Source organism: Bos grunniens, chromosome 14 (assembly GCF_055505025.1).
Source record: "Bos grunniens cultivar Pamir isolate PY7600 chromosome 14, Bosgru_T2T1.0, whole genome shotgun sequence".
Classification (NCBI taxonomy): domain Eukaryota; kingdom Metazoa; phylum Chordata; class Mammalia; order Artiodactyla; family Bovidae; genus Bos; species Bos grunniens.
Genome location: NC_141178.1, coordinates 80131165 through 80155133, shown reverse-complemented (window position 1 = coordinate 80155133; position 23969 = coordinate 80131165). Strand labels below are relative to the sequence as shown.

The 23969-nt window shown below is 50.5% G+C and overlaps 1 protein-coding gene and 1 long non-coding RNA gene across 11 annotated transcripts in view; one reads left to right on the top strand and one right to left on the bottom strand.

Moving 5' to 3' along the window:
- TRAPPC9 (trafficking protein particle complex subunit 9) overlaps window positions 1-23969 on the top strand; it is a 406815-nt gene that overhangs the window by 227036 nt on the left and 155810 nt on the right. For all 8 annotated transcript variants that reach the window (XM_086337447.1, XM_086337441.1, XM_086337440.1 and 5 more), the window contains one exon: window positions 20911-21053. In XM_086337447.1, coding sequence (XP_086193573.1) covers window positions 20911-21053 — 143 coding nt within the window. The remainder of the gene's footprint in view (window positions 1-20910; window positions 21054-23969) is intronic.
- On the bottom strand, window positions 70-8511 carry LOC147359723 (uncharacterized). 3 transcript variants are annotated; one of them, XR_015141158.1, is made up of 3 exons: window positions 2116-2284; window positions 1827-1936; window positions 70-806 (listed from the first exon to the last, which is right to left on the bottom strand). It is a non-coding gene; the product is annotated as an uncharacterized LOC147359723 (long non-coding RNA). The 3 variants fall into 3 exon arrangements; XR_015141157.1 differs by lacking the exon at window positions 1827-1936 and adding an exon at window positions 8217-8511 and having other exon boundaries at window positions 392-806; XR_015141159.1 differs by lacking the exon at window positions 70-806 and adding an exon at window positions 1248-1377 and having other exon boundaries at window positions 2116-2254.

The following is a 23969-nucleotide window of genomic DNA, read 5'->3' as shown; positions in this document are numbered from 1 at the left end:
CACTTTGGGTGTAGCCTGTTACCAGGACACACAGACTGGTGTTTGCAAGTCTGCAGGACAAGAATCTCCGGCTTCTCCCCGCTCACGGCTTCCTGCCATCCGCTCAGCCCTCTGGCGTCCAGGCCTCTAGAACGTGAGCACCAACATCTCTGTGATCTCTCGTGTTTCCCTTTACTGAGACCCTGTGCTGAGCACGGGGGACGCTGCCAGGTCGGACGTGGCACTTGGCCTCCCAGAGCCTGGCAGGCCGCGTGCAGAGCCCTCTGCCCCCGTAGCCTGTCGGCCCACGTCTTGTTTCTCTGAGCCCTCACTCTGCATCAGCTCAAAAATGTCTTCTTGTCCCTCCATGTTTTTCCACTCTCTTTTTTTTTCCAGTAGAATTGAGATCTGCAACTCATACAGAATCCTAGGTGTGTATCAATAAATGTCACTGAGTGAAACAGGAGAAAGTGAAAGCAATGCCAGCCGTTTCACGCACCCCATTATTGTGCAAACGCGATGACATGCTGTTTTTCAGGAAAGGGCGGCGGGGTGTCGTGTGTAACTGGCCTAGGAGTTTGTCACTCCTGCCAGATGCGTCAGTCAGGTTGGGACAGCGGGCTGTTTGATGATGTCGTGGAGAGGCCTGCTGTTGGGGATGTGCAGAGTCACAGAACCGTCCTAGAGGAATGTCTGCTGAATCACAGGGAGGCGGTGTAGATAGCGGCGACTGCATGGAGAAACGGGAGTTCATCACCCCAGGATCGGCCTCGCTGAAGGGCTGCCGTTTCACCGCCATTTCTCTTCGAAGGAGAGGAGGGTTTTGGCTGGTAGAGGAGAGGGACATGGCATTAAGGAGGCTCAGGGGCAGGAGTGAGCTCAGGGTGTGGGGGTGCGCCCTGAGGCAGGGTGAGCGAGGCTGACCCCGAGGAGCCCAGTGACACCCCAACCCCAGGCTGCCTCCTTTTACCAAGATGTGAGTGAACCCTTCAAAAGCAGCAGCGGTTTTAGTTCCTGTTAGTTCGGGAAATGGCAACCCACTCCAGTGTCCTTGCCTAGAGAATCCCAGGGACGGGGGAGCCTGGTGGGCTGCCGTCTATGGGGTCGCACGACTGAAGCGACTTAGCAGCAGCAGTTCAGCATCCCACTGAGAGAACTCTTTCCCGAAGAAAGCGTGCGCTGAGGGGTCCGAATACTATTTAGGCATCTTTTTTTTGTTCAGTATCAAAATCTGAGTGTCCTTTCTTGCCACTCTGCTTGTTCTGTGCTCCCGTCCGCTCAGTGAACACTTTCCTGGGCCGCTCAGGCCGGTGGGGTAGCTTCCCAGGGTTGGTGCCACTGTCACCGACGCATGAGGGGTCTGTAGGAATTTCCCAGATGGACGTGCGAGGTGACTGCCTGAGGAGCAGAGGGCCTCACGTGTGAAAGAGTGCGAGTCACAAATGCCACGTGTGGTGACGTGGAGGTACCCTGTAATGACCGAGTGCCTGGGCGTACGTGACGCTGAGTTAGGAAGCACAGTGAGTACCACTGCATGCCGGGCACCATTGTGAGTGTTCCTTGAGCACCACTGTGTACCAGGCACCCACAGGTGTGTGTTGGGGACGTGGCAGTAAACAGATGAGGTCCGTGTCCCCAGGGGGCTCGGCGCTTGCTGCACAACACAGCTCTTGGCCAGCGCCCTCTTCCCCACCCTCCCGTGCAGGCCCCTGGCCGGCGCCCTTTTCCTAGCCCTCCCGTGCAGGCTCCTGGTCTAGTCGCTCTGCTTCTCTTGCTTTGGGCTGAGAGCTCCTGCTTCCTCTGCCCCCCCTCATGCCACCTGATCCTTGATAACCTGGCTCACACACCTGTCTTCCCAGACCCGATGGCTTCCTTGTGGGTTTTGAAATCCTCCAGTGGCTCCCCAGTGCCTACAGGTCTGTTTCTCAGTTCCGGCTTCCCATTAGATCCGAATCATCTGAGGGTATTTAAAAGAAATGCCTGAGTGCCATGCTGGGCTGGCCAAGTCAGAACCTGAGGTCGGGTCTGTCCCGTCTCCCCAGGCAGTTTTAATGTGAGTGACAAACGCTGGCCTGTTCCGTCTGATCTCTCCCTCCTTAAGCCCCGTTTCTCAGACTGGCTGAACATTTGCATCACCTGGTGACCTATAAACTTGCCGATGCAGGGAGCTTCCTGTAAATTCTGATTCGGTTGATCGGGAATGTGGCCCACGCATTGATTTTTCTCTGAAGGCCCTCCAGGTGAAATGCCAGCTTCTGACATGATGGAGCGATTGATGGCAGGCCTGTCCTCCTCCGGTAAACCACTAGAAAATTGGGGGAAAATAATTGAAACGATAGTTGTCAGGCCACGGAAAGAAAACAAGAAGCATGGCGCTGTGTGATCCCCGAGAGAAGAGAAACGAGCGCGGTGAGCCCCGTGATCGCCGTGCCTTTCTGCCAGGGTGTGCGGGCAGAAGGAACCAGGCTGGAGCCCCCAGGGGGTGTGAGCTGGGTGATGCCAAGGGCACACGCGTGCCTGGGAGGCGGTCACAGTGAGCGCTGCGGCCTCTGCAGATGCAGCCGCCTTCATTTAGACGGTCACACCTCAGGACTCAGGCCAGCCTGGCTCCAGGGGAGAGGCGGCTCTAGACTCGCCCTGAAAGAGCTGAGAAACAAGCCTGGAAGGGGCATGCCGAGCCCTGGGGCCCTTAACCACTAGAGGAAAGTAGCTCCAACACGCTTAAATGGAAGACAGGAAATCCAGACATCGGACGACTCGAAGCCCACCGACCCTTGAAAAGAAGGAGGAACACGGGAACGATCACGTGGAGAAGAGAGTCCGTTCATTGAAACAGACTCGGCCACAGTCATGGTGTGAGGGCGTTGGCACACCGGTATTAGAACTGTGCTCAAGGATTTAATGAAAAGTAGAAACAGAATGAGGAAAGAAAGGGCAAATGGGAACGTTTGTTGCTTAAAATACAACTGGAGTTGTTTTTGGAATAAATGAAGAAGTATATAACTTAATATGTTTGCCCAATGAAAGACAAAAATTTGGTCAACCAAAGGAAGATACATGAATGTGAAAAGATAAAGAAGATCATAAATTCTCAGAGTAACTAAAGGCAAACCACAGTGAGGTGGTTCTGCAGGCCCACTGCCCGGACGGCCAGGGCAGAGTGGAGGACACGGCACCCGCGGGTGGCCGGTGACAGCGTAAGGCAACCCGGCCACTTTGCAGGGTGGATGGCCGTTTCTTTGCAAGTTAAGCCTATAGTTCCCAACCAAGGAAGCAATTTTCTTACTTGGTTCTTACCCAAGAAACATGAAAACCTGTATCTCTGCAAGACTTATACACGAATGTTCATTGCAACTTTGTTCAGAATAGCCCCAAGCTGGAAATAATCCTTGTGTCCAACAACAGGTAAATCAATGGTTGTAGGTTCGTGGAGTGCTCCTGGCAATAACAAGGAACAAACCATGACGTACTTCAAAACAGGAATGGATTTCAAAACGTTATGCTGCCAGACACGGAAAGTGCATAGTGTGTGATTCTATTTGTGTGAGTTCTAGAATAACCAGGCTCATCTAGGATGACAGAAAGCGAATCTGTTTTCCTGAGGGCTGGGAGACTGGGGCAGACTGACAGGGCAGAAAGGAGCTGCAGGAGGTGGGGTGACGGACAAGCTTTATCTCTTTTGCTGTGTCAGTTATCTGGGTATTCATTTGTCAAAACTCTTTGAACTTGACACTTAAGTGGGTATATAATTTATCTTACAGAAATTTTTGCTTTGCTACTGTAGATTGGGAAAGATCGAGGGCAGGAGGAGAAAGGGGCAACAGAGGATGGGATGCCTCAAAGGACCCGAGTTTGAGCAAACTCCGGGAGACAGTGAAGGACAGGGAAGCCTGGCATGCTGCAGTCCATGGGGTCGCAAAGAGTCGGACAGGACTTAGCGACTGCTCAACCACAGCAACTGTAGGTTTAAAAAATGACACCACCGCCACCACAAAACCCTCCAGAAGTTTTCAGTCCATAGCAGAGTCTGAGAACTGCCGCCTCTTCAGGCCCTTTGTAATTTGGCCTCTGCCTGCCTCTTCATCTCAGTTCCTCCCTCTTTCTCTGTCACTCTTTCTGCTCAGGCTGGAAGCCCACAGGGAATTACATCAGTTCAGTCGCTCAGTCGTGTCCGACGCTTTGTGACCACATGAATCACAGCACGCCAGGACTCCCTGTCCATCACCAACTCCCAGAGTTCACTCAAACTCATGTCCATCGAGTCGGTGATGCCATCCAGCCATCTCATCCTCTGTCGTCCCCTTCTCCTGTCTCCAATCCCTCCCAGCATCAGGGTCTTTTCCAATGAGTCAACTCTTTGCATGAGGTGGCCAAAGTACTGGAGTTTCAGCTACAGCATCAGTCTTTCCAAAGAACACCCAGAACTGATCTCCTTTAGGGTGGACTGGTTGGATCTCCTTGCAGTCCAAGGGACTCTCAGGAGTCTTCTCCAACACCACAGTTCAAAAGCATCAATTCTTCGGCGCTGAGCTTTCTTCACAGTCCAACTCCCACATCCATACATGACCACTGGAAAAACCATAGCCTTGACTAGGCGGACCTTTGTTGGCAAAGTAATATCTCTGCTTTTGAATATGCTATCTAGGTTGGTCATAACTTTCCTTCCAAGGAGTAAGAGTCTTTTAATTTCATGGCTGCAGTCACCATCTGCTGTGATTTTGGAGCCCCCCAAAATAAAGTCTGATACTGTTTCCTCTGTTTCCCCATCTATTTCCCATGAAGTGATGGGACCAGATGCCATGATCTTCGTTTTCTGAATGTTGAGCTTTAAGCCAACTTTTTCACTCTCCTCTTTCACTTTCATCAAGAGACTTTTTAGTTCCTCTTTACTTTCTGCCATAAGGGTGGTGTCATCTGCATATCTGAGGTTATTGATATTTCTTCCGGCAATCTTGATTCCAGCTTGTGCTTCCTCCAGCCCAGCTTTTCTCATAATGTACTCTGCATATAAGTTAAATAAGCAGGGTGACAATATACAGCCTTGACGTACTCCTTTTCCTATTTGGAACCAGTCTGTTGTTCCGTGTCCAGTTCTAACTATTGCTTCCTGACCTGCATATAGGTTTCTCAAGAGGCAGATCAGGTGGTCTGGTATTCCCATCTCTTTCAGAATGTTCCACAGTTTATTGTGATCCACACAGTCGAAGGCTTTGGCATAGTCAATAAAGCAGAAATAGATGTTTTTCTGGAACATCTCTTGCTTTTTCCGTGATCCAGTGGATGTTGGCATTTTGATCTCTGGTTCTTCTGCCTTTTCTAAAACCAGCTTGAACATCTGGAAGTTCACGGTTCACGTATTGCTGAAGCCTGGCTTGGAGAATTTTGAGCATTACTTTACTAGCATGTGAGATGAGTGCAATTGTGCGGTAGTTTGAGCATTCTTTGGGATTGGAATGAAAACTGACCTTTTCCAGTCCTGTGGCCACTGCTGAGTTTTCCAAATTTGCTGGCATGTTGAGCGCAACACTTCCACAGCATCATCTTTCAGGATTTGAGATAGCTCAACTGAAATTCTATCACTTCCACTAGCTTTGTTCGTAGTGATGCTTGGGTTTCAGCTGTGGCCCTGCCCTCCCTTAACGGGTCGTGTGACCTCTGGGCTTTTTCTTCTGCGTGCTGGGCCTCGGTTTCCACGTTCGTCACCCCTGTCTTCCCCAGCAGCTCAGGGGACTGCTCCCTGAGTCCATTCCTCTCCTGCCCTTTGTGGCCTTGCCTCCCCAGGGCACTGAGGTCCCGCGTCCCTGCTCGGAGCCGAGGGATGAGGGGGGCTGTGCGCCACCCTTACTGCCGGAGTCGCCTCGTGCTGGAGGTGCTGGTGCGGCCCAGTAGGCGGGGTGTGACTCACGTGTCTTATGAGCTTGGGACGAAGGCCGGGCACCCAGCAGGGCAAGGAGAGAAGGGGTGCAGTAGCTGTGAGGCGTGCAGGGAGTCCCCTTCCACACCCCCGTGAGGAGTCGAGTCGTGGGGGGCTCTCAGTCCGCCCACACCCGTCTTCCAGCCTGAGGGTGTCTTCTCCGGTGTCCTTAGTTAGAAGGTGGGCTCACCTCATCCCCTCGTCTGGATCCAGCCCTGGATTGAATGTAAAAACAGTCCCCTAGTTCCTGTTACTTCTCATTAAAATCCCACCATTGTTTTGAGAAGGGCCACTGACTCTCTGGAATTCCAAGCCAGCCAGCTAGAGTATCGTTAAAGTGTTAGTTGCTCAGTCGTGTCTGACTCCGAGACCCCATGGACTGTAGCCCGCCAGGCTCCTCTGTCCACAGGATTCTCCAGACAAGAATACTGGAGTGGGTTGCCATGCCCTCCTCCAGGGGATCTTCCAGAGTCAGACGTGACTGACACACACGCCAGAGTGCTAACTACATTCACATCGTCGTCTTGGTGATAACGGCTTTTCGCTTCTCTTGGTGAAGTAGCATGACGCTGACTCGGCGCGGCTGTCTGGAGGACAGGAGTCAGGGCCCCAGTGGGCCTGGCCCCCAGTGGCCGCGTCCTCGCACGGTGGTCTCATCTCCCCAGAGGCTTCCTTTCGTCAGGCGGGAGGAGTCCCACCCCGTGGCAGCATAGGGAGCAGAGGCTTGTTGACCCCCGTCCCCCCTTTACCATCCTTTGCTCACGGCTGCCCCGCAGGCGGGGCCCTCCCCGCCACAGGAGCCTGGAGCTGGAGCGGGGCTTTGGTCTGGCCCACGGCGCTGTCTGCCGCGGGCTCCTTGCGCCCCTGGCCGCCGCCTTTCTCTCCTCGCTGTGCTGGTGGTGGTAACCAGAGGCAGGGACTCAAGTGAGGCAGGAGATCAGTGCCTCGGTGGCGGCTTGGTTCTCTTTCTGGGGGTGAAGGTCTCTGCCCTCATTCCACATCTGTTTTGTTTTTAACATAATGATGCTTTGTGATGACTTACTGACTGTTCGCTAATCCCGGCTTAATGTTTTCAGCTGACCCAGAATGTTAGTCCTTTGTAATTTATATTATTTAGCTATTCTTAACCTTGAGAGTGAAGCATTTTAGGTAAGTGTAATTAGAAATGCATATTTAGCACACAAGGAGTAATTTTCTTTATGCAGCTGTGCATTTGGGGGAAAAAAAACCCATCTGCGGGACTCTAAGGTTTCCATTTATAATAGAGATTTATTTTCCCAGAGGCCAGGAAGCCATAATCCTCCGAAAGCTCTTAATATCAATGCCGAAGGTAGTCCTCCCATTCATTCATTTATTCAGTGAGCGATGATTGAACCACTCTGTCTGACAGAGTGCCAGGCTGCCAGCCAGCCCCGGGGGCACCGCTGTGCCTGGAGGGACTCCCAGGGGAGCGACCTGACATTTAAGTGGGCGATAATGACTTCCCACAGCGGTGCCGCGGCTGTCTATGCCGGACGTTGGAGCGGGGCGGGTGTGGGATTCAGTCCTGCCTTGGACAGGCTTTGGGACTGGCCAGACGGATCCCTGTCAAGGTGCAGTTTCTTCATGGGAGCGTGGGCAGCTCTGGAGGCCAGCAGTCTTGGGAGGCGAGGTCTTGAGAGTCAGTGGCTGCGTGTGCAGCCGCGTCCCGGTCTGTTGTGACTCGTTCCTGCCGTCTTGGTTCCGCCGCTGCGGCTTGCCTGCCTGGGGGCCCTGCTTGCCTCGACTGGCTTCTTCCCGTCTCGCCTGCCTTCATGCAGCCGGGCTCACATTCACAACGGGATGGGGCAGCCTGGCTTCTTGTCTCCAGCCTCTTCCGGAGCAGCCTGGCCTTCTCCTCGAGCTCTTGGCAGGGCAGTGCCCAGCCCGGGGCGGGGCTCAGTGAGTGTCCATGGACTGTCGAGGTGGCAGCTCTCCCTGGCCTGCCAAGAAGCCGTGGAAGGACAGGGCCGTTGGGCTGTCTTCACGTGTGTGACGGGGTCTGAGAGGAGCCCGGCCAGCACCCTGCCTGCACCATCTAAGTTTGGAGCAGCTGAGGTGCGTGCCGGAGGGGCCTGGTTTGCTCACCTACCTGGAACAGCTGGGTGGGAGGGCTGGCCTCGCCGTGGCCGCGTGGGCTCCCCCAGCGCCTCCCCGTGGACTTAGCATGTCCATGCAGTCAAGGACGGAACCGAAGTCCACTGTTCTCCTCCGAGGGACAGCTCTGAGACTTGGGTGAGCTGGCAGGGCCTGTGGAGGACAGGGGGTGGGTAGGGCGCACACAGCCCATCCTCCCCCGACTCACCAGTTAGGGAGGCTGGCCTCTGCTCCCCGACTGCAGGGGTGGCTCCCAGAGTGTGATCTCCGGACCAGTAGCGTCAGCATCCTGGGGTCTTCTCAGAAAGGCAGATTCTCAAGCCCCACCTGGACCCACAAAGCAGAAACACCAGTGTGGGCCAGCCCTCTGGTTAAATGAGCTCTCCAGGTGACTCTGATGAGCGCAAGGGCGGAGTTCCTGTGTCAGGGGACGTGCTGGAGGAGACAGGCTATCAAATTCAACTGGAGGCCCCCATGTTGGTCTCTCAGGCCTCCAAGTGTCCAGTGGGGGTCAGGGTAGCTGGTGTTTTCTGTGTGAAGCAGGGCCTGGAACCAGGTGGGAGGGGAGTCCTTGGGGAAGGTCCTTCGTGTGGAAGTTGAAAAATGGAGAACCAGTTCTCTCTAGAGGGCGGTGGGGAGCATGCCGCTTGCTCCTCCTCGAGCCTCCCCTCACCTGCAAAATGGGGCTAATCAGCTCTTCTCTGAAGGGTTTTGAGGTTTAAACTACACCATGAAGAGAGAAAATGGAATTCAATATATAATAGTAGATGGCCATTAAAATGCAGTCTTAGGTTCTTATCCTCTCTTCCTATTGGCCAGGATGTTCGGGAGGATCTCAGAAAGACGAGAGCAGATTACAGACCAGAAGAAGAAATTCTGAGTGCCAGAGTCAGTCTTGGCTGTTGGGGACAGAAGGCCAACCCGGGGGGCTCACAAAAGCGCCCCTGAGTCTCAGCTGCTCAGCCTTTGTCCTGAGGGTGGAGCTGCTGAAGTCTGGGCAGGACAGGAGGCTCTCGTGTTGGCCTGTTATACCCACCGAGCTGGAAAAGCACTCGGTAAAGCAGCCGGTGAATTGATTACCCTTGTGAAGATGAAGGGTGGAGGTCCCCAGAGAGGTGGAGTTTACCAGGGTCACTCGCTCCAAGGGCAGAGAAGTACCACTGCCAGCCAAGCAGGCAGAAAGTTTGTTTTCTCTTTAAAAGAGAGGAGTCTGCTGGAGTGAGAAAGAGGCAGAGGCCACAGGCTAGAAGAGTCGTTGAATAACTGAAGGCACCAGCAGAAGTAAATCAGGAGCAGCCGAGCTCCAGAGAAGTCAGGGCCTTGTGAGGTGCCGGCTTTGCAAGTGGTCAGTGTCTCGCGTCCCGAGTAGCCTCGTGGGGCTTCGGCCGCCCCGAGTGTTTCCTTTCTGGAGGAAAGCTGTTAGTGGTGTGTCAGCTGTGTGAGGAAGTGAGATCCGTGTGTCTGGCCCTGGTTAACAGACCAGGGGGCCCCAGGCCTGTCGCAGAGGCCACACGCGGCGAAGGTGAGCCCAGCTGTGGTGACCGTGGTGCCACACCGGGGCTGGAACGCTGTTGGCGCAGATGAGAGGCAGACCTGACGTCGGATGGAGTCGCCGTGCACTAGGCGCTGGGCCAGCAGGCTTGGGGTGGACTCCGGGGCTTCGTCCTGTTCCCCCACACCCGTGTAAGCCCATCCCAGGAGACTGAGGGTGGGGCTCGGGGCGCCCTGCCCCTGTGGGTCCACGGCTGTGGGGGGCAGGCCCCGGGAGCGAGGGCGAGGGCGGAGGCTGCCTGCTGCCGAGGAGGAGGCCGTCCTGTCCCCAGCCGTGACGGGGAACAGTCTGGTCACGCGGGTCTGACAGGCGGCGCAGATACTGGCACACTGCCTCTCCTGCCGAAACCTCCGCCCGCCTCTCTCTCTCCTTTGTCTGTGTTGTCCTCACACTGCCCTGACCACCGCCACGCGTGGTGCTGGGCGTTCTTGAGCGAGCACAGGCCGCCGCCTCTGGCGGGCTGCTGTGCGGCCTGCCGCATGCTCACTGTAGCCACTCACCTAGAGGGCCGTGCGCCCGAGCAGTGCCAGCGTCTGTCCAGCGTTCACCGGAGGCGTTCTCCATGCACACTCTTGGCGACACTGACATAGTGCCTGCTGGAAACACAGATTCGTGCCACCGTGAGATATGCACCTACTGGGATGACTTAGCTTAAAAAAGCTCAACAACACGCACGATGCTGGTGATGATGCAGAGCAACTGGAACTCCCTTACCTTATTGGTGGGAGTCTAACACCTAATTTGGAAAACTGCAGATTCTTAGTAAATTAAACAGATGTTTGCCATAATGACCCAGTAATTTCACCCTTAGGTATTATCCAAGACAAAAGCAAATATTCGCACATTCACAAAAAAAGACTTGCACAAGAGTTTGTTTATAGCAGCTTGATTTTTTAACGTGCTCCAATTGAAAACAGCTCAATGTCTATGGATTGGAGATGGGATAGATTGTGGTACGAGAGAGGTGTGTATGTGTAGCTGTCACATATGTCCTGTACACATAATAACATGGATGAATCCCACAAACATTATGTTGTGCTCAGGAAGCCAGCTATCATGAGAGCATGCTGGATGAGTCCACATATGTAAAGAAGGCGCAAATCTAATCTGTGGTGGAACTTTCCGGAAAAGTGGTTGTTCACAGGAGTGTGTGTCTGATTAGCAGGGGCTCCAGGGGAACTTTCTCATTTGGTGGAAGTGTTCCATATCTTTATTAGGCTGACAGTTACACGGGGAGTCGTTGAATTGTATACTTAGCTATATTCTTTCACTTTAAGTAACGTTTTAGTCAGTCCAGTTGCTCAGTCGTGTCCGACTCTTTGCAACCCCATGAATCCCAGCACGCCAGGCCTCCCTGTCCATCACCAACTCCTGGAGTTCACCCAGACTCAGGTCCATCGAGTCAGTGATGCCATCCAGCCATCTCATCCTCTGTCGTCCCCTTTTCCTCCTGCCCCCAATCCCTCCCAGCATCAGAGTCTTTTCCAATGAGTCAACTCTTCGCATGAGGTGGCCAAAGTACTGGAGTTTCAGCTTTAGCATCATTCCTTCCAAAGAAATCCTAGGGCTGATCTCCTTCAGAATGGACTGGTTGGATCTCCTTGCAGTCCAAGGGACTCTCAAGAGTCTTCTCCAACACCACAGTTCAAAAGCATCAATTCTTCGGCGCTCCTCACACCAAAAAGGAAACATTAACAGATAATCAAACTCTCATAGGTAGATTTGCTTTTTACAGTGGCATATATTAGCAGTTACGAAACTCTCTCTGTGTATTTCGTGTGTGAGCAGTTGAGTAAATATATTGAGAATGATGAAAGTTAGGTCTCTCACATTAGAGAGCGTTGTTGCAGATGTGGGAAGGGGAAATGGGAATGAATTTTGTGGTATCAATTTGAAACTTGAGCTATCACCCTGAACTTCCTGTCCTGTTTGTGTTTATTTCTGTATCTTTGTCCATATATGTACTTATATCCATATCTGTCTATGGTGAGATGCCAGTATTTGTGTGTATGTATATACAGACACAGGTGTGCACATATGAATGTACATATTTTTCAGGTTTGTTCACTGAAAAAGCCTTGAAGCAAGCATCTTAGTAGTAATGAGTGATGTTGTTAGAAAATTGTCAATGAATGCAAAACTAGTGCGTGAAAATTTAATGAGGAATAAGGTGTTTATCAACTCTCAAAGCATCTCCACACTAATTACTTGTTAATTACTAAGGAAAAACAGGCATGGTACAAAGGAGAAGCCTTGCAGACACCATATCGTCATTATCTATCTATCTGTCTCTCCATATATGGAAGAGAGAGGATTAAAATATATGGCAAAACCATCACAATATTGTAAATTATCCTCTGATTTAAAAATAACATTAAAAAATAATGGGAGAAACTGTGAGCAGTCTTTAAATTGGGTAATGGGGTGATGTCTTGTACTTTCAAATTTTGTGTCACTTTGAAATAATATTGAAGTGAAAAGTTTAAAAGATAGACCTTAAAGTCATAGAAGAAAATGGGGGAGAATTATATTTTATGACTGTGGAGTGTGGAGAGGGTATCTAATCATGATTCAGGAACCATGAACAATGGGCAAGAGATGTAAGGTAAAAGATTGATGCATTAACTGCAAAAAATTAAACATTTCTTCCAAGCAAAGAACATCCTATACTAAGTCGCTTCAGTTGTGTCTGACTCTCTGTGATCCTATGGACTGTAGCCCTCCAGGCTCTTCTGTCCATGGGATTCTCCAGGCAAGAATACCAGAGTGGGTTGCCGTTTCCTTCTCCAAAAGAGCATCCTAAATAAATCCAAAGACACTGTCCCACTGTGAAAAAATATTTGCAGCTTGTATCACAGATAAGGAGTAAATATATTGATAATGATGAAAGTTAGGTAAATATATTGAGAATGATGAAAGTTAGTTAATAATCTCCTAGATATGTGGAAGAAAAAAACTGACAGGTCAGTTTAAAAAAATGGTAAAACGATGTGAACCTGTATTTCACATCAGAAAAAGATGAATTGGCTCCTTTTTTTGGTACCGGAAATCAGATTTTTGACATAGCCTTTTAACAGTCCCCAGACACATCCCTCGGAGAAGGCAATGGCACTCCACTCCAGTCCTCTTGCCTGGAAAATCGCATGGACAGAGGAGCCTGGTAGACTGCAGTCCATGGGGTCTTGAAGAGTCAGACACGACTGAGCGACTTCACTTTCACTTTTCACTTTCGTGCATTGGAGAAGGAAATGGCAACCCACTCCAGTGTTCTTGCCTGGAGAATCCCAGGGACGGGGGAGCCTGGTGGGCTGACGTCTATGGGGTCACACAGAGTCGGACACCACTGAAGCGACTTAGCAGCAGCAGCAGACACATCCCTCTCCATCTAGACCTCATGTCCTAGGCCTTCTCAGTCCCTAAGGTACTTCGGGGCCTCTTGAATAGAAGCTGTTCTAATGGCTGGTACTGCTAAGATCCATTCCTGCATTATTGTGGATGTACCATTTAATTTGTAGTCACTTGGCATTTTTAAGGCATAATTAGCGCTGAAGAAAGACTTTGGCCAGAAGTGCTAATTAACTGGAAAGTGATGGTAATGCTTTCATTTCTGTGTTTCATTGACCTTAAGTTAACAGCAGGACTGGCCTCCTGGGGTATGAACCTCAGCTGGGCCCTGAGGTCCTTGGCTTATTAAGTGAATAACATCACGGCTGTTAATCTTGTGTCATATCACAGAAATAGGGAAGAGGCGAACCTGTGGCAACAGGTCCATCTGAGGTCTTTAAAAATCAGAGATCAATTTCTTAGACATATAAATTAGTTAGGGTGTTGCTCAGGCTGATTGTTTTTCTCTGGCTCTGGCCTTAGTTAGATTAGAAGTCATGGAACATTAGATTAGCATTACGAAATGAACAGTAACGATTCACATGAGAATGGTGGGAAGACTCAGATTTTACAGATGTGTGTACCGAGGACTGGAGAAGGAACGTGACATTTCCAAGGTCGTGTGAGGTTCTAAGAGTGAACCGAAACCTTGCTTCTTGACCCTGGCTCCGGCCAGAACCTGGGATTCCTGAGGCTCCACGCTCATCCTCGGACACGGGTGGCGCTCCATCAGCGTGCCCCACACGATGGCTCTGGAGTCCTCTGTTTGAGTGTCTGCAAGTGATCACCTGAGATCAGGATCAGTTTCTAAAATCACCTTTATTGAGTGTAATTTGCATTCTGTAAATGCAGCCATACTAACTATATAAAAGTTTTATAAAATGTAAAAAAGTTTTATAAGAACCGTATAAAAAGCTCAGTCGTGTCTGACTCTTGGCGACCCCATGGACTGTTGCCCTCCAGGCTCCTCCATCCATAGGATTCTTGAGGCAAGAATACTGGAGTGGGTTGCCATTTCCTTATCCAGGGGGTCTTCTAGACCCAGGGATCTTACCAGGGTCTCCCACACTGCAAGCAAGACTCTCTACCGTCTGAGCTACCAGGGAAGTCCATCAAGATACAGAATATTCTTACTGCCGCAAGCTTCCCTGACCCCTTTATAACCAGTCCTCTCCTGCCCCGCAGCCCCGGAGACGCTGATCTGCTTTTTGTCCTAAAGAGTAACCTTTTCTAGCATCTCCCATACATGCACGCCTACAGTATGTACTCTTTTCTTTCTGGCCTCTTTCACTCAGAATGATGATTTGGAGATTTTCTCGTGCTGTGTCTGTCAGTAGTTGGCTCCATTTCGTCGCTCAGCAGTATTCCATAAAATTTGTTCATCTAGTCACCTACCTCCTGTTGGACATTGAGACTACATTAAACTTGTACTATGAATAAAGTTCCCAGGGACATTTACACGTGTTCTTGGTATGGATATATGTTTTTATTTTTCTTGGTAGGAGTTTCATTATTGAATAATTTATTAACTCTATACTTAAGTTTATGAGGAATTGCTTTTTTGTTTTCCAAAGTGATTGTAAATTTTACCTTAACCACTAGCAATTTCTGAGAGTTCTAGTAGATAATTTAGGATTTTTTTTTTTTTGTGGATACATGACTGTGTCATCTATGAAAAGACAGTTTTATTTCTTCCTTTCTGACATATATGATTTTAATTTCATGCTTTATTGGCTTCCCTAGGATCTCTATTACATTGTTGATTGAAGTAATGACAGCTATGTCCTTGCCTTACTCTAGATTTTAGAGGCAAAACATTGTTTATGATTAAGTTGGTTTTAACTGCAAGTTTTTCACGGGTGCACTTTGTGGATTGAAGCCGTTCCTTTTTATGCCTATTTTGCTGAGATTTTTAAAGAAATCATAAATTGGTTTTGAATTTTTTCAATTGCATTCTTTGCAGCTATTGAGATAATCATATGGCTCTTCTGTTTTGTCTGTTAATGGTCTGTTAATATGGTGAATGACATTGATTGATTTCTAATGTTAAACCAAACCTTCGATCGTTAAGTTTACTTGATCATGATGTATTACTCATTTTAAATATTACTGTATTTGACTCAGTAATAATTGACGATTTTTACATCTAAATTCACGAGGAATATAGGCCTGTGCTTTCTTTGCTTTTAGCATTTGGATAATACTGGCCTCATAAAAAGAATGGGAACTTTTTCTCCCTTTTTTCCTGAATGTGTGTGTATAAACTGGTGTTGTATCTAAAATTAGGTTTTGATAGAATTCAGCTGGGAAGCCATCTGAGTTTGGGGTTTCTTTTAGGAGGGTGTGTAATTTATAAATCTCATGCTCACTTATAAATCCTGTGTTAATTTATGAATCCTGTCTTCAGTTGGCAGGTGGCTCTTTGAGTCTGCTTCTCGTTGGTTCCATTCGGTAACGTGCGCCCGTCACCTGAGTTGCTCAGTCTGTTGGCGTGAAGTTGCTTTCCCTCTTTCTTTATCGTCCCTTCATGTGCCTGTGCTCTGCGCTGATGGGCATTTTCATTCCTGACATCAGTAACCAGTTTCTCACTTCTTGTTTCCTTGATCAGCCTAACTTAGAGGGTTGTCGCTTTAATTGGTACTTTCATGAAATGAGTTTTAGTTTAATTGATTTTTTCTTTCATCATTTGTCCAATTTCTATTTAATAATCGCCCAATCCTCTCTTCCTTGCTGGGTTGTGGTCTCTTCTTCTACAACTCTACCCTAGACACACACCGTCCTCTTTTCTCCTGTATCCTCGTATATCCAGGGCCCTTCTCTGTGACATAGTGTAGCACAGCTGTCTTAGGGGTCTGGGGCTTGTGTCTTTGGCTAGACCTGAGCCCACAGGGATGGCATCGTGTCTTCTGCCACAGTCCCTCACACTAGTGCACACCCATCCAGGGTGAGTGAGTGAGTGAGTGGGTGGAAGGATGGGTGAGCACTGCTCTGGGCAGTCCCGTACACGGAAGACCGTGGGCTGTGCAGCCGTGCAGCTCTGCACCTGAGCCTGGGCCCGTGGCCTCGGCCACTCACTGAGCTGCTCATTTATGCTGGACTCTCCTTGGAGGGCTCTTCATGTTAGAGCCCGTGTGTGAGGCTCAGGTAGCACAGCATCTGGCACTTAGTAGGTGCTCAGTAAAAGGCAGCTCTTGAAAGACCTTTCATTTCAGCTCAAATAACAAATTATTATACAGCTAGAAAAGAAATACTTTTTCTGTAATTCTTTGCCCATTTCTGATTTGTATAATAAATCTTCCCTGAAATTGAGACCGTCACGTGTCTGAAGAAGGAGAAGTCTTACGGCATAGTGGTGCATTGTCTCCCCTTACATTCTCATTGAAATAAAGCTTGGGCATCCCATGTCTTTTCCCTTATCAGCCCACATTATGGCTTTATTAAAATACTCTACTTTTATGGAGCTGAGAAGGCATTTTTTTAAATCAAGGAAGGAAGGCAGTAGTATGCAATAATTTCACAGAATCTTTTCTGTGTTTTCATAAATTACATATTTTCCCCCGTAATTATATCTTTTGCTTGCTTTTCTACAGAGTAAGGAAATAGCCAATTCCAAGAAAATAGAAATACGGTTCCTTCTTTGCTATCTGGTACTTGTTGGTTACCTCTCTATGTGTAGTTTTTGCTTATTTCCCAGGTGGTTTCTACTATATCACTCCCTGGGGACAACTTGTAAGTTTACTTTAAAGAACAGAAAATCCAGCATGAATTTTTTTTTATTCCTTCACAGATTTTGGCTTTTCAAGGCCATTGTTGAGAATCTGTTGATTTCCTTGACCCGCATGCCTGCATTTGCAGAGGCTGCCGTGAATATAGTGGGTGGTGGGTTGGCGGTTCATTTATCAGTTAATTTACTCAGACATCCGTTGACTCGACACCGAGCTCTCTGAGGTCAGGGACCCTCCTGTATTCACTGTTCTAAGCACAGGTCCGGGTGCTCAGAAAGTACCCAGGAAGTGATTGGAAAGATGAATGAAAGGAGAGGCCAAACAGATGGAAGTCTGTTGGATTAAAAAAGTCATTACAGAAAGGATGGTTGGGATGTGTGTATGAGGGGGTCTCACCTTCTCCTGACACGGGTTTTCAAAAGTTTAGCTTATAAACTTGGCCGTCCTTTTGAGATTACAGTGCAGTGCTGTATGCTGTGGAAAAAGAATTTCGGATTGTGGTGAGACCAAAATATGATGCCTGAGTATTTTTTTTTTTAATCTGTATTTTGTTGAGTCCTTTTAAAGTAAGGCAGTACAGCCATCTTACTGGAAACGGGGCGGGGTGGGGCCGTGAAGGAGGAGCAACATTTATACAGGTTCAGAGAATCAGTAGCACCAAAGTTCAGAGGAGCCTGTAAACACGTCCACCTTGAAGAGTGGTGGGAGACAAGTTGGAACAATGAGCTTTTAAAATGGGGCTGAAGGACTTGAGTAGGCATTTTCCCAATGATATGCAAATGGCCAGTAAGCATATAAAAAGATGCTCAACACCGTTAGTCATTAGGGAAATGCAGATCAAAACCAAAATGAGATACCACTTCACCCCCATTACGATGGTGATTATTAAAAACAACCCATCAACCAGGAAAAAATAAGTATTGCTGAGGATGTGGAGAAATTGGAATCCCTATGCATGGCTGTTAGGGATGTAAACTAGTTCTGTCGCAGTGGGACGTGGTATGGTGGTTCTTTAAAGAGGTTAGATACAGGATTTCTTCTGATCCAGCAGTTCCACTTCTGGGGGATACACCCAAAGGAATTGAAAGCAGAGATTCAGACGGGTGTGTGCATACGCATGTCCACAGCAGCGTTAGTCACGATAGCCAATAAGTGAAGGCAACCCGAGTGTCTGTTGGCGAGTGAATGGATGAACAGAACGTGGCACATCCATTCAGTGGAATATTATTCACTTTAAAAAGGAATTATTTTCTGAAACGACACTGCTGAACCGTGGAAACACTAGTCGCAACAGGACAAAAGAGCTGCGATTCCACCTCCATGAGGCCTCTAGAGCAGCCAGATTCGTGGAGACAGGAGAACAGTGGCTGCCAGAGGCCGGGCAGGGCGCAGGAGGGATTTTTGTGTGGTGTGTGTAGCGTTTCAGTTTGGGAAGATGAAAGAGTTCTGGAAATGGATGGTGGTGATGTTTATACAACAATGGGGAAGTGCCTAATGCCAAATAACTGTACACTAAACAATGGTTAAAATGGTAAGTTTTATGTGTATTTTACCACGCTACAAAAAATGTTAAATGGCATTAGAATCCATTTCCCCTTTCTTCCTATTTTAAGCCACGTTGTCTTCAGGTATCGAGTGGTCAGGGTGCAGAGGGAGAAAGGAGTCTATTTAACGAGTGCCTGCTTGAGCTTATACTTCACTTTCTCACTGAGTCTTCATTAAAATCCAGTGAGATAGGTGTTAATTATTAGCCCCATTTAACAGTTGAGAAACTGAGGCTGAGTGGTGGGATAACACGCTCAAGATCTCACTTAGCCAGAGCATCAAGCCAAGCTTAACTGGCCTCCCTCCCTGCTCCCTACCCGCTGTACCAGGCTGCTTGTCTCTGGGATTTTTGTCCGTGTCCTTCCCAGAGGAGATCCGTCCTCCAGCTGGGATGGCGCCTGACAGCACGCACATATGGTGGTTTTCTTTCATTTTAAGCACTTTCGTAGCTGTGCCTGCCTTTCCTTTGGAGAGGAGGAATGGGTCAATGAAAGCAGTTGCTGCTGCTGCTGCTAAGTCACTTCAGTCATGTCCAACTCTTCGCGACCCCATGGACTGCAGCCCACCAGGCTCCTCCGTTCATGGGATTTTCCAGGCAAGAGTACTGGAGTGGGTTGCCATTGCCTGAGGGCTAAGCGCTGTGTCTCGCATGGACAGCTTATTGAGTCGTGACTGGTGGAGCGCAGGGAGGAGGCCAGGCAGGTGGGCCTATCCTGCGGTTGGGACCCGTGGCTTCCCACAGCTCTCGCGGGTGGGCATGTGCTCGAATCCCCACCCTGAACACGTGGCTTTGAGGCCCCATCAGCACTGTCAGCCCCGACAGTGCTCCCAGCTCACCCTCCCTCTTTCTTTTCTGGGAAATGCCCGTACTAGGGTCATCGGAGCCCAGCCAGTCTCCAGATGTGGTGGACACTTTCTCAGGCCCTGTTTACCTGGCTTGGCTGCAGCAGTGGGTATTCCATCCCTTCTCCCCAAAGCTCTGCCCTCCTTGGGTTTCCACGACCCCAGCCGTTTGTCTCTTGGTGTGTTATCTCTGGAATTATTCCTAATCCAAGGTCCCCATGATTGATGGCTATGTTTGCTTCTTAAGAGTTTTATTAGTCAACTTCTTCTGTGAAGGAGCATCTGATAAATATTTCAGCTGTGCTGGCCGCCTGTGGTCTCTGTTGCATATTCTTCTTTGGTTTTGTCATTTATTTTGTTGTGCAGCCCTTTAAAAATGTAAAAGGCTGTTCTCAGCTCCAGGGCACGCAGAGCCAGGCTACAGGCCAGGTGTGGCCCATGGGCCGCAGTGTGCTGTTGCCTGTTTTAGGACCTTACTGGGGAAGGCTGAGTCATTTTAGTGAGGAGCTGAGCTGGGGTTGAGATTTCCTGTTGCCATGGTTACTGTTGGTGCGGCACAGGCTCTGGATCGTGCTGGGGGAGGGGGAGGAAGGTGGTAGGGGCTGCTGAGGTTCCAGGCATTTTTCCCATAAAGGTCCTCTCTCCTTGGCCCTGAGCCCTCCCTGTCTGCCAGCACCTGGACGGAGGTCTCTGCACACCTTCCTTCCTACCCTAGGGGCTTCCTCCTGGGGGCCTGCAGGAGCAGAGGGGCACGCTGTTGTCCTCCCGCTGCCGCCATCCCTGGTTGGAGCTGCACCCCGCATCGCGGGCGGCGTGGGCTCTCGGAGTCCCTGGCCCTCTCCCTGTAGCACCAGCCTCTGCCTGGTCTAGAGGTGGGCGCTCTGAACGGGCTTCCCGCTCTGTCTCTCGTGGCGTCGCTCTAGGATCCTGGCCCTCCTGTCCTCGCCTCACTAGGATGGATATTTACCCCTGCCTGTGTGCCCTTGGCATTGGTCACCCCTCCTCCAGAAGCTAAAGATTTTGCTTTGGAGGAGAGAAGGGTGTGGATGGGGGCGGGATGGGGCCAAGGGGTTGGAGCTGGGGTTTTCGTTTCGTGTTTTTCCCCTGGTGGCTGCTGACCACATCCTCCAGGCCTGTACTACCCAGGGAGGCTCCCCTGCACCTCTGCCCCTGCCAGTCCCCCAGGGGAGGTCCTTGGAGAAGAGCCTGGCATGGGCGGGAACTGTCGTCGCATCTGGAGGATGTCCACTATCTGTAGAGCCCCTCCTCAGCCCTCAGAAGTTCATGGACTGACTGACTTCGTGAACTGACTCCTTGCCGGCTTGTGTGGGGGCCGGCTCTGCCCCTGGTCGGGTGTCCCCACCATGTCCCTCCTGGAAGGAACTTGTTCCTGCTTGGCCTTCTGGCTCTATGGCTGCCCCATGACCTTATCTGCATGAGTCTGGGGCTCATCAGCCTTACTCACTGTTAGCCTAGGAGCCATGCTCCAGCTCCCTCATGGAAGCCCCCACCCACCCCCACAACCTGATCTGTGTGTTTAAATGATGCTGACTGAAATGCACTTGTCTCTCTGAAATGCTAGATCCCATCACAGAATCATCCTCGAGTTTCTCTCCATTCGTGTTTGCAGGCTGAGAATCGTGCATGTTGTTAGCTGCGGGGCATTGTTGGAGGAAAGATGGTACCAGGATCAGGTGCCAGTGGCCACCCTGGTGGAGCTGCCCAGTGCCCATTGCTTCACCAGCCGGGGTCACCTTCCCCTCACCTGAGGGAGGCCGGCCACGTGGCTGGATGGTGGTCGGCTCAGGGAGTAGTAAGTGACCTTTTTTTTTTTTTTCTTTCCGTCTTTTTAGACCCTGGAAGCTGTCCTGAACTTCAAATACTCCGGAGGCCCAGGCCACGTTGAAGGGTATTACAGGAACCTGGCCCTGGGGCTGCACGTGGAGGTGGAGCCGTCTGTGTTCTTCACGCGGGTCAGTACCCTGCCGGCCACCAGGTACGTGCACCTCAGCTCTTGGCCAGCCTTGCTCTCGCGGCTGACGGCGCTGCACCCACAGTTCTGGCCGTGGTGTTCATCTTGGTCCCACCGCCCAGAGTGCCAGGGTGGTCAGCCTCCCCGGGTCTTCATCAGATGAACAGGCAGTGCAGGGAAATGCCTCTTCGGGGAGACGGGGTGGGCGGGCTTCCCTCTTGGCCCATGCTGTGGTGATCGCGTCCTCCCTGCAGCGTGCTTGCTTGTCGTCGTGGAGGCCCGCTCCTTGTCCCGAGCCCAGGCCTCACTCCGGTCCGGTGCAGGTGTCCATTAGCAGGGACTCGGTACATGGCTCTGTGCCTTGGACGCTCCTGGAGGAGTCCAGCCTATCTCTGTCCCACTGTCCTCCTAGGAGGACTGTGCAGGGCCCGGCCATCCAGCATCTCGGCCCGCGCTTCCTGGAGTCCCCAGCCATCGGGAGGGTGGGCCGTGCTGCCCAGAGCGCCCTCCCTGGGGAGGCTTTTCCTCCTGTTTGGTTCTCCCGGACTAGCCTTCCTTCAGGGAGGAAGAAATCAGTTTGTCTCCTTCAGATCCATTAGAGGCCAGAGATACTAGAGGTTGTTCCTCCCTTAGGTGAGAGAATGACAGTTTCTCAACCCAAACTTTGACCTGTGTGACCTGGGGATAGTGCTGGGTGGGGCTGCAGACACCTGGAGACCCTGTGGGGTTGGATTCCTGCCCAGGTGGTGAGCAGCCTTTGGAAGGCAGGTCCTGACCCCCCGGGTCGTTCCACATCCCGCTGTCCAGGGACACCTTACCTCTCCGGTAGCATGGACTGGCCTAGTGGTACTTATGCTTAATGGAGTTAAGGCTGTCTTTACCTGTCCGTCCTTGACCATGAGGGGAGAGACCGTTATGTACAGCAGCCCCCTTCACCCGTGGGCTCTGTCGTCCACAGAGTATAACGGGGGGATGTTAATGTCGATAGAAAACTCTCTTTAGAGTGATACAGCGCTCCCCCGCCAAAAGTAAGTGCAGTTTGAGTTCATAGGAAAGACTGCTTTTCTCCCAGCCCCGGGGAATGGCCTCAGTGAGAATCAATGGCTGAGCTTGAGCTTTTCAGCATCTCATTTCATCATCTATCACTTTTTCAATCCACAGAGTAATGGTCTCTCTTGCCAGCGCTCACCTCTGTTTTGAATTTGTAAAAGGCATCAAAGCACTTGCCGGCAGGGAGCTTTGGCCGGGACGCCTGCCAGATGCTGTTCGAGTTTCTCAGGCCCTTCCCGTGCGTTCAGTCCGCTCCACCATCACCCTGGCGTGCACCTCTTTCTCGTCCCCTCATCTCCTGCTGCCACCGCTCACATAATTAGGTCTGAGAAGCAGCGCAGATTGTCACCAAGTTGGATTCGTTCCCCGCTGTTGCTCTCTGGCTTCCGTGTCATGGCCCCTGCAGCTCCTAATGACGATTTAAGATGAGAAGCATCGCTGCCTTGTGGTTTGGTGCGGAGCACTGGAGGAGCTGGTGGTGGGCTGACGCGCTGTTTGGCTCCTGGTCGCCGGCCTCACTCTCTTCCTTTTGGCCCACGTGTTTCTTTTCCCTGCTCTTGGGTTGATGTGGGTTGACGTTTGATCTCCTCTAATCCCTCTCCTTTCTTGCTCAGTCTCACTGAGCTCTGATCCTGTGGCTTGAGGTTTGCCATCTTCCCTTAGGACTCTAGAAATACTCCCTTGCCTCCAGCCTGCTCCTGTGTCGTCTCGTAAAGACAAATGTTCCCACATCACCGTCTGGCTTGAAGACTTTCCCAGTGCATACTGGACAGAGTTCAGAGTGCCCGCTCTGATATTTCTGCTCCAGTTTCTGTAGAGATCTGGATAAATCGTTGGCCTGAAATACAGCAGAATTATCATTCATTTTATCTATACTCTGTTCCGGTTGACATGACACGGTTTTCTGTGGACACTGGTTTTCATCTCGCTCCCAGGTGAGAATTGTCTTGTCGTCTCAGGCCGTTTTAGAGTCAGGCATCCCCAGCGATGGCCAGGCGCCACACATTTGCATCACAAGTGAGGCCCAGAGAAGGCCTGTGGTTTTCCCAGTCTCACAGCTTGCCCGTGACAGACTGGCTTCCAGATACCCTGACTGCAAGGTGCTGCAGACACAGATGCACAGCTAGATGACCGAATCCATGTTAGCTGGAGCCTTTATGGGCATTCAAGCTGACTTTGATGCAAAAAGAAGCTATACATTCATCAAAAGACAGCCTTATTGCTGGCATAAAGACTCACGTAACCCTGTTCTGAAACCAGAATAGCAAAGGTTATCACATCTTGCTCCTGGGCTCCTCTCATCAGCGGCGGTGCTATAGCCGCTCAGTTATCACATCTTGCTCCTGGGCTCCTCTCATCAGCGGCGGTGGTATAGCCGCTCAGTTATCACATCTCGCTCCTGGGCTCCTCTCATCAGCAGTGGTGGTATAGCCGCTCAGTTATCACATCTCGCTCCTGGGCTCCTCTCATCAGCGGCGGTGGTATAGTCGCTCAGTTGTGTCCAACTCTTGTGGTCCCATAGACTGTAGCTTGCCAGGCTCCTCCGTCCATGGAGTTCTCTAGGCAAGAATACTGGGGTGGGTTGCCATTCCCTACTCCAGAGGACCTTCCCCACCCAGAGATAGAAACCAGGTCTCCTGCATTGCAGGCAGACTCTTTACCAGCTGAGCCACCAGTGCCCCTCTCATTAATACTGATGATTTATGCCGTTTTTCTCATTGGTAGTTTTTTACTGATAGAGTTCTAGAAGTCAGGGTAGGGAAATCCCATTTATTCAGGACCCACCCTATTCCTAGTCATGCCCTCGGTCCACTGTGCAGTGTCCCATTTAAACTCCCGAGAACCCTTTGAAGTCAGTGTTGCTGTATGCAGATGTTAAATAACTCACCC